We start from the raw sequence: 11,034 nt of genomic DNA, 5'->3' as shown, positions 1-11,034 counted from the left end.
TGAGAGAAAAGTATAATTTAGAAATTAAATAATTGCCGAAACACACTGGAAAATCTTATATTCTCATAAACATGGGGAGCATTTAATATGAATTATTTTTGTTATTTTGAAGAGATTTTATATACGAACGGTTTGGATGAGAATATTTCATGAAAATTCTTTGCTTTGATATTGAATTATTTTCGGCGAATTTTGCATTAACCAAATTTATTTTCTATTTCGTTGAAATTTGTTTTATTAAATGTATATTTTCTAATGATCAAAATATTCAATAGAATATTATAGATAATATTTTTCCAATAAAAACGTTGCCTTTTGCAATATCGAAGATTTAATATAAATACTTTGAAAAAATAATATTACAAAAAAAGAAACTTGTATGTCATACGTGTTGTAAAGAAAATAATCTAAAATTTTCTATAACAAAAGCAAAAAAACATGTAGAATACTTTTACTTAGTTAAAAAAAAAAATAAAATAAAAACCCAAATTAATTTTTACAATTACATCAGCATATATTACCGATTGTATATTCTCTCAATAAACTAATGATCATTTTTGTTCAAATTACAGCACCGTAGACGTTATTTCCCGTACGATAATCACGTAACTCGAAGCAATTTCACACGGATACCTATATCAGAAATAGAACGGAAATTCGTTGTGCTGAAATGGAGAGTGCGGAGTTCTTCCATAACCATCGGAATCGTAAGTCTAATTTAACGCAATTTCGAGAAATAACCTTTTTTTTTTCTTTCCCTAAACCCCCCCCCCCACCACCACCACCACCCCCTATAAGCACTTTTCTATCGTCGTGACTTAATTTTCCTTGGTCTACTACGATTTCATCTAGGAACCACCACTGGCGGGAAGATGGAGTTTGGCGAGCGCGGGGTGGAACGGGTGTGGAAGGGAGGAGGGTGGAGGGGGGAAAGGTCGAGGGAAAATACAACGAGAGAATATAGGCGTTCTTCTATCGTATCGTCCGAAAATTACTTTCGCTATCCTGATCGCGTTTCCGATCGAGTTGCCGAGACCAGTACGGAAAACTCGATACGAATTACAGCCCGGGGGTGCAATATCGGCCATTCGAACGATCCTCTCTTTCAACCTCCGACTACCTATAACCAACCCCCCTCCCCCTCCTCCTCCATCTCTTCTATACTCTCTCTATGGAGAATCCTCTCGATGGTGAATCCTCTCGAGTTCCTATACCTACTATCCTCCCCGGATCCTCCCCCCCAGAGAACATTCTAGACCATCTTTTTATATTTTTCATTTTTCGTTTTATTTTATTTCTTTTCTTTTTCTTTTTTTTTCTTTACTTCGTTGCGAATTATCACGTACGAACCTTTGTTTATTTTTCTTCTTCGATATACTATTAAGAATAAATCTTTGAAAAAAAAAGAAAAAAAATAGAGGATTCTATAAGATTCATTAAAAAATTTCTCAAATATAAATTCAATAATTTCTGTATAATAATAATAATAATCATCATCATCATTTGAGAGAAGACGACAAATCGATGTGTCGTCCGGTACATTCATCGGTATCAAAGTCTACTGTGCAAATGGATACCTATCGGAAGGTAGCACATAGATAGAAAGACAGACAGACAGACAGACAGATAAAGAGAAAGGGGGAGAGACAGAGAGAGAGAGAGAGAGAGTAGTACGGACCCTATTGAGTTACGGTCGTTGAACATGCGACGGCTGCAAAGGTCTGTATCAGCCACTCGTGGAAATCCCGGTACAGGGTGGTGGTGGTGGTGGTGGTGGTGGTTTACCCTCGCAGTGACTCGACCATTCTCTCGTATCCACTACGTCGTCTAGCATCGAGACGAAAGCTAGCTAGCTAGGTAGGTAGGTAGGTAGGTAGCTAGGTATCAAGCAACCTAGCTAACTCGCTTTTCTCCAAAGGATTTAGCGAATACGACAGAATTTATACGCTCTTCTCTCATCTTTATCTCTGTCTCTTTCTAATTAAGTCGGTCGAAACTATTTCCACCTAAAAGTCGACACACACACTTTGGGATTAACATTTTAAAAAAATGCAATTTTTTATTTGTCGATGAATTTATATATCAAATATTTGACATTAATAATACATTGTGTCTAGAATAACTCTTATTATTTTATTTCGTTTCGATTTTTTTTTTGGATTTCATTTCCTTTACTATTGTTTCGTTTCCGTATCCGTATCTGTATCCGTTTTATTGTAATTTCGCTTTATATTCGACGTATATTTGAAAAATACATTTTTTAAATCAGTTGTGTGTGTTTTTTTTTTTATTATATTCTTTATCATTTTTGTATGTAACATTTGATGCACGTGTACGAAGTAGTTTTGAATAAACTAAACTAAACTAAACTTGAACGAAACAAAAAACAAAAAACAAAAATTCCTTTACAAGTTAGTTTTCTAAGTGCATACATGATATATATATACGTATAAACTGAGAATTTTATTCTTCGTTATTTCGTATAGTAAAATTTTTCCTATCTCTATTTTTCTCTTCCTCTCACTCTCTCATATTCTCGCTTGTTCAGTTTCGTTTTCTTCTTTTTTTTAAAAGAAAAAAAAAAACCCTCGTAGAATAACATAAATGAGGTGAAGTAGTAGTCTTAACATATAGGAATATAAAAAAAGAAGAAAAGGGTATGCGAGATTTTCTCATTTTTTTTTTTTTTCTTTTTATGCTTTCTCTTTCTCTCTCTCTCTCTCTCTCTCTCTCTCTCTTTTCTTTCTTTCCCTCGAAGAAAAGTTGAAAAGCTAGACGTTTCTATGCGACGACAGCTACGGATGATAGTAGAAGAGTTGCCGTTCGAGTTTTATCGTTTCATCGGTGGAATCGTTCGTACCACTTGCGACAATGCTCGACTCGTCTCTATTAAGAGTTGAACTGAGCTTTAGAAAAAAAAGCAAAAAAAAAAGGGTAAAACGGCGTACAGAACGGTGTAGCAGATGCTAGCACGCTTACCTATACACACACACTCACGCACGTATGCACGCATATATGTGGGTATTTTTTTCCTCTTTCTCACTCTCATTCTGTTTCTCATTTTGTCTTTGTTTTTTTACCCTTCTCTTTCTTGTGAACAACACGAAACGAATATTCCGTTAGTCTCTCTCGTTCGTTCCTTTTTTTTTTTTCTCTTCTTTTCTTTCTTTTTTTTATTCTTTTTTTCTTTCTTTTAGCAAATGGTTACAGTTACTGGCAGGGAGAAGATCGTTCGAGCAACCCCTCCGACATCATCCGTCTCGGAATTCTTTTTTCCCTTATTTCTGTAAATCCAAGACGAGAACGGGGTTCTCTTAAACCCCCACCCCCCTACTTTTCGATTTGTGGGAAGAAATGACGCGGCATGGACCGATAAATATTCCTAGGTTATATAGGGAAATACCTTAGAGGGTTATAAACCCTTCTATCTATCTACCCCGTTTCCTATCTTTATCTCTGTTACTCCTTCACTTTTTCTTCTTCTTCTTCTTCTTCTTGGATTTAGTTGTAAAAATAGAATAGAAAAAAAAAGATGGAATAACGTTGAGAGTGTTCTTCATCAAATGAGAATGGGGGAGGTTTGAAACAAACAAATTTCAGGTAAGAATTATCCGTCAATCTAAATGCATCCCATATTGGCGTTGTCAAATTCGTCCTTGCGTGAAATTTCAATTTTCACAGGGGTTTTTTTTTCATTCATGAGACTCCTCGACCCCTTTTTCATAGTACTCGAAAAGTATCGATATAAAAATTGGCAATGCGTGGATCGTGATTTTATTGATCGAACGAATCATTTTCTACGCTTTATTATTCCATAGATTAATTTCAAATATTTATCATGGTACGACGAGTTATTGTATTTATTAATTCGTATGCATAACCAGGTTTACCTTAGCGTATTATCATCACGGAAATAATTTATGCTATCCAAAGCAGCAATCTTCTTCTTCTTCTCGTTAACCCTTCGTTCGTTCGTTCGTTCGTTCATTCATTCATTCATTTTCTACCCTCTCATCGGTTTTTTATCGATCACATGTTAAACATGAACACACAGATACTGGCATGCACTGTTTATTAGATTTAATCAAATTTTTATCGGATTTTATTCGATACGATTGATCTTACTAAAAATCTAAATTATTATTTCAACGAATATTGAAAAAAGAAATAATTGTTTAAAATTAATATTAGTGCGATAAATGCGTCATAAAAAAAGTAAAGAAGAAAATTTGATTGAATGTTGATTATTATTGATATCATCAAAAATAAAATCTTAAAATTACAATTATATTTCCAATTATTCACACACTACCGTATGTTTATTTATTACACTTACTAAATTCACACACACACACACGTTACTTTGTTGAACGTTCGTGTTCATTGAAAGATCGTAACCCATGGTATAACCACAAATCATCATCACCGCTACTCCTCTTATTCTATTTTATCTTTTTATTTCTTTTTCACATTGACAAAGAACACGCGATGCATTTCATCGGGAAAAAAAGAAAAAGAAAAAAAAAGGAAAAAATCGCTTGCCGAGGGGATCGAGCTTTTCCCTGCTCGTAGATTTACGATCAAACATTCTTCAGGGCAAAGAGTAAGAAGCAAAGAAAAATGCTAAAAAAGAAGAAGAAGAAAAAGAAGAAGGAAAACGAGAAGGAGAAAAAAATAATAACAAACAGAAAAAGAAAAGAGAATAAAATAAGGGAAAGAGGGGATAGAAATGGGCGGTGGAGGGGGGAGGAAGAGGAGGAGGTTGGTAAAAAGGAGGGTCGAGGGGGTGGGGGGGGGAAGTTGGAAAATGTAAAGACAGGTAGGTGATGGGACGAAGTAATATTACCGGTAGCGCCATTAACGCCAACTGCAAAGCTCCTGTGAAGGTGTTGGTTGATGGTGGTGTTGGTGTTGGTGTTGGTGTTGGTGTTGGTGGTGTTGGTGGTTGTTCTTGAGCGCGCGCATACACACCGTGCCACACTTCCGCGCTCGTTAAAAAACTCTCTCGGTTAGGTACATATCCGAATGCCTTGCGAAAAAAAAAAAAAAAACAAAGAAAAAAGAACGAGAGAAATAGAGAAGGTAAAAGAGAAAAAAAGAAAAATGAGAAAGAGAAAAAGGAGCGACTCTACGAATGCCTTTGTGAAAGCCGCCATCGCGTGAAACGCGCCCTCTACCTGCACCCACGCAAAGCACGCGCAACACACACACACACACATACGCACGCACACACATACAAGTGCAAAGCATATACAATTTTATCAATACGTATATTTAAACGCACACTATCTTTCAACTTTACACGCCATAAGTGCAGTAGCATTCGGTGGGGTGGGGGTGGNCGGGGGGTGGGGATTCGGGGGTGGGTTTTGTAGGTAGGAGAAAACGCTCTTCTAAACTTTCTGTATTTTCATGCAAATTCTCTTCTCTTCTCTTCTCTTTCGTACCAACCCCTTCCCTCATCCCTCCCCTCATCCCTCCCCCTGCCCCTCCATTTTTTTTTTTTTTTCTCTTTTTTCTATTTCTCTCTCTTTATATTTTCTTGCTGCCTTTTCTCTTTCTTCAACGCGCAAACAACGTTTCTCTTTTTATTTCACCTTTTCACGAATACGCGGCTCACGCACGCATGCACCCACGTGTGCACGTATGCACGTATACGTATCACGTTGAAAATGCGTGTTCACGTAGAACACACATTCGTTACTACATCCCTTTTCCTCTAAGTTTTCTTTATTTTTCTTTTTAATCTTCTCTCTTTCTCTTTCTTTCTCTTTTTCTCTCATTTTTTTTGATTCTTTTTCATCGAGTTCGCGTAGCCATCGGAAAATTAGTATTCGACCGAGCACATCGAGACAACCTTTTTCGTATGCCATACGTAGACGAGAATTCGTCTCTCTCTCTCTCTTTCTCTCTCTCTCTCGATGAAATAACGCTGGAACACAAGTGTCCAATTTTTTTTGTCGAAGATTTTTCCGGAATTTTGGTGACACTTGTCTGCTGAAGAAGAAACACGTAACCAACGTGTCGCAACCCATCTACGATTCGAAATAATCTTCGTATTCGTTTTCCTCTCTGTTATTACGTTGTTTCTATCTTTTTTCTTCTTTTTTTTTTTCTTCTTTTCTTTTATGCACTTATTATTTCGTTCGTTTTTTAATTTTTTTTTTGTGTTTTGTTAAATCATGAATATCTATTTTATACCGGGGAAATAAAATGAACGATTAAATTCAAATAAGTTTGGACGTGATTTTTTAATTGAAACAAATAATAACTCTATATGAAAAAGAAGAGAGAGAGAGAGAGAGAGAGAGAGAGAGAAGATAAAAAAAAGAATTCTCTTTTTTAAAAATAATTATTTGTAATTGAAGGATCCAGCGTAAGTGGAATCCGACCGTTTTACAATATATCGAAAAACGACATTTCCCATTAATTTTAATATTTCTTTTCGTTTCTAATAATTATCTTTCAATTTTTAACTATCTACAGAAATAAAATATATCCTTAAAAAAAAATAGTATTCTATAATAAAAATAATTTAATGTTCAATGTTTAGCTCTTTAGTTCTTTACCGATGCATCTTTGACATCAAAATTTCCAGATTGAAAAAGTTTAAATTCAATTTTGTACTACGCGTACTGATACTGGCTGGCATCAAGTTCATATACATCACAAATTTATTTTTCCCAGCCTATGATATGCCAGTTTTAAAACAAACGCAAGTATTGTCAGATCCGATGTACATTAACAAAGTTTTGCGATTGATAAAAAATTAACTGAATAAGATACGAAAATATTTTATTTTCTTGATCCAAAATATTTATAAATCGGTACAAAAATTCTACAAGAAAAACCTAAATAATAATAGAATTTCTTTCGTCGAATCCTTCGATTGTTCATTCTTATATTATCCTATTATTTATTTAAATAAATTACTCTTAAAAAAAATAAATATAATCGAGATGATTGAAATATTTCTTCGACTGTTTCAAAAAAAAATGTTACAGTATCCAAAAGATAAATAAGTTGGTCTATCCAAGATAAAAAATTGCATGTGGATCTTAATGATAAATTGTCTTGGTATATTTGTAGTGAAATCTCATGTAGTAGGGAAGAAAAAGATAAAGAAAAAAAAAGAAAAAAAAAAAAAAAAGGGGTAAAATACTTCTCGGTAAAGAAAGCACTAGTAACAACGGGTAATACTATAACAAAGCTCTTCCGTCCATTTCTCTAAGCTTCCGTCTTTTCTTGGACGTGTTATAGTAAGGTTCACGACGTCAAAACTATTCGTGGGTTAAGGCGTTGGACCCTTTCAAAGCGGATTATAGCTTTTTCCTTCGGGAAACCTTAGAGTTTGTCATTCCTTCTAGATCTTTTAAAAGATCTTGAAAGATAGAAAGAAAGGAGGAGAGTGACCAATCATGTCGTTGTTGTGAATGCATCCATCATCGAGAATAAAAGGTTTTTACTCTGACGTTCGTCAAAATGTTCGTATCGTTTCGAAAATGAAAAAAAAAAATATTGAGAAGGGTACACACACACAAAATAGGACCTCGAAATCGCAGGTAAATATTCGAAATGAAAACATGTGAAATTCAGAAAAAGGAAAATAAATAATAATAATAAGAAGAAAAATGTTTAAAGAAAATGAAATTCGCAAGAGAATTCCGCGTGAGATACTTTCGGGTAATCTTTCGCAAAGTTCGCTCGTTTATGGTTCCTCTTCTTTTATTCGTCTCGTATGCACCTTTCGAAGGTGAGATTTTGTAAGAGAGAGAGAGACAGAGAGAGAGAGTGAGCCCTTTTAAGTGATTGAACACTCCATCGGAATACTCGTCGATATACACCCAGCGTCATTCATCAAACAAAGTGCGTCTTGGTTGGAGACCATTTCATAAAGTGAAATCCGTCAGTTTCGAGCATGGTCCTTCTCTTCTATTCGTAGATACATACATATATATTTACGTATGTATATATGTATGTACGTATATATATGTACGAAGTCAAACGAGGCCGATAGAAGTTATGAAACATTTTTCACTGAATACTGAAATTATTTTCATCCTCTCAAATATTCTAATATCTCATTCTTCCTCTGATCATTTTATATTTACACATATATACAAATATATTATTAACCCTTCTTTGCATGATGATGGAAATTTCAATCATAATATTTAGTCAAGAAAAAAAGGTACTCAAAACCCTTGTACTGTATATTTGTTGTTGCTGACAACTTTTTAAGCGACTATTGCGTACAACAAAACGCAGTTGTCAAAAAATAGCACTAGGATTTTTTTAAATATTTTTCCTTTAATCTAGAGCATTAATTACATCACCCTGATTTATTTTAAAAGAAAAGAAAAAATCATGCAAAGAAGGGTTAAGTGTTTAATAAATTATTTTATTAATTTAATACAAATAAATGTGTTTATATATATAATCTTTAAAATATACCTCAGTTAGTTTTGATTTATCAGAATTTTGTCAGGGTTGCTTTGAAAAAAATCCTAACAAGAATACATATACATATAAATATATATATTTGATTATTTAGGAGTATACTATATTTGCCATTTCTAATGAATAATAATTTAATAATACATTAATTAGGTATTAAAATAAATAAATAAATCTCATTTATCAACATTTCATATAACATTTAATATAATTTCGTATATCTTACGTTAGAGTAATAATCTCTTATAGCACGAAATTATAATTTAGCGAATATAATAAAGCGTTAATATTTAAAATCGAAAGACAGGAGGTTTTACAAGACATATATCAGTCATGGCGTCGAGTGAGAATTAATCTTTTGATGTTAAGCAGTACCGGTCAGACTCTCTTCTCTTCTTTTGCATGTTCGTATCGTAGCCTTCTTTCTTTTTTTTTTTTGTACGTGCTTAAGATCAGTCTCGATGAGAACGGACGGGCCTCTTAGTTTGGGATGTTTCTCAAAGATAAAAAGAGAAAAAGAAAGAGGGAGCAAAGGAGACGGGGGAGGGGGGAGGGGGTAGGGGGGGAAGAAGATGAGTTAACGGGGTACCTCAGAATTACGACGAGTACACAAGCCTCGTTTTATATAAAGGCCACGTGAAGACACGATAAACGATTTGTATAGGCGGCTGCTAATCTCATCGACCTATCCTGTCTCTTCTTCTTCTTCTTCTTGTTCTTCTTCTTGGTACTAAAGTACTCCCTTTGGAATTTCAAATAGCCTTACATTAGGTGCTTACACATATCCACTAAGCAGTGTATTCTTTATTATGATCATTTATGCACTTATGTAATCGTTCCATCTTAATTTGTATAAATATTCCGTAATCTCGATCGAATTATAAACGAGACCTTTTTCACTTTTTTTCCACTATCTTTAAGGTTTATCGATAATACCGAATAGTGATTTTGGTTTAGAAGAAAAAAAGAAAAAAAATAATAATAATAAAAGGGGAAGAGAAGGATCATAAATTAGAAGATAAGTTTTGGCCTTCCCACGTCCTACTACGGTGTAACATCTACATTTCTAATCGGTAAAACTATTCGACTTTTCGACTAAACTTCATAGATCAGTGTTCCTCTAGGTAATAGTCAAGGAGATAGTTATCTTTGAGCTATGAATATAAGAAAGATAAAACGAAATTTAATTTTTATATTTGGTAGTGGTATTATTAGAAAATTAAATACAGAAAAGAATATATGTATATATATATTTATGTGGTTAGATCATAAATTTCAATTTAATCAGAGAAACGAGTATAGAAAATTATGAGACTTGTTTATTATGAAGAAGCAACATTTGTTAAAAGATTTTGTTTTTTTTTACAGATGATCCGTTAGAGATTCGTCATTGCAATAAATTAACGTATACATTTAACTTTATTAAAATAATAATCATAAATATTATATTTTAATTATTTCATCTTTCCAACAATATAATTTAAATAATTATTCAAACAAATAATACAAAGTATAATCATTCGACAAAGTAACACCACATAAATCCATTACAAATCTTATTCAATTTATTTGATAATAAAACACACAATCATTTAATTATATTACCTTAAAAAAAATCTTTAAATTAATTAATCACACACAAAACCATTAATTAATAATTGTCCTATAATCGTAACAAAATTGATTATAAACAATCCCGTTTATAAGAATGAAAAATAAAATCATTAATTAAAGAACACTTGACTAGTTAATTAGAATATAAATAAGTATCCATAAACTGTCGCGGTAAGATCCAGCATTAAAAAAAAACCCCATAAGAAAGAGAGAGAGTGAGATAGTACAAGTACATAAGAGGCCTCGTTCATCTAAAGGAATCGGATGATGGGAGTTCGCAGGAGTTCTTCCTTCGTGTAGTAAGAATCGTGTCGTATAGCAAGCAAGTAACCTTGGATATCCCGTCGCGTTTTAGCTGGTTGGTTGGCTGGTTGGCTGGTTGCCTGCTTGCTTGCTTGCTTGCTTGTCTATCCAGTCGTTTGCCTGTTTGCTTGGCCGTTCGCTTGGCTGCCAAGAAAGCAAGCAAGCATGCAAGCAAGCAAGCGATGGGTATCTCGTAACCGAGGATAAATTGCCGTTATTTATACGCCTGTCACGCGCCTCATTGTCTCGTAGCTCACCGTCTAGCTCGTCCACGGTTAGGGAATATAAAATAATAATAAAAGACTTATATCTTCTGTTCTTTCTTTTCCACTCATATTTTTCTCTCTCCTTCTTTCTTTCTTTCTGACTTTTTAATCCTCTTTTTCGGTCACATTTCCGATGGAACTCCATCTTCATCCTTTTTCTAATTCTCGATTACACGAGTTTTATTTTACTTGGGTTTGGATCGTTAAGTATCAAATCATCCCTACTGTCTTTTAGATTTGAAAATCGTTGAAAAGATAAAAAGAAGAAGGCTAAAAATAAATGGTAAAGTTATAAATTATAGTGTGTTATATTGAATATTAATCGTAATGTTAAATACTATATATATTTAATTTTATATATAAGTTATAATAATATATAATAATATATTATATA

The 11,034-nt window shown here is 33.6% G+C and overlaps 1 protein-coding gene across 2 annotated transcripts in view; it reads left to right on the top strand.

Moving 5' to 3' along the window:
- LOC106787556 (frizzled-2) overlaps positions 1–11,034 on the top strand; it is a 134,021-nt gene that overhangs the window by 40,677 nt on the left and 82,310 nt on the right. For both annotated transcript variants that reach the window (XM_014749987.1, XM_014749988.1), the window contains exon 2: positions 573–707. In XM_014749987.1, coding sequence (XP_014605473.1) covers positions 671–707 — 37 coding nt within the window. In that variant the 5' untranslated portion in view covers positions 573–670. The remainder of the gene's footprint in view (positions 1–572; positions 708–11,034) is intronic.

The sequence above is a fragment of the Polistes canadensis genome, unplaced genomic scaffold, assembly GCF_001313835.1.
Source record: "Polistes canadensis isolate GaletaPanama2010 unplaced genomic scaffold, ASM131383v1 scaffold_105, whole genome shotgun sequence".
NCBI classification, from domain to species: domain Eukaryota; kingdom Metazoa; phylum Arthropoda; class Insecta; order Hymenoptera; family Vespidae; genus Polistes; species Polistes canadensis.
The sequence above is the reverse complement of the archived record's forward strand: the minus strand, read 5'-3'. Positions and strand labels throughout refer to the sequence as shown.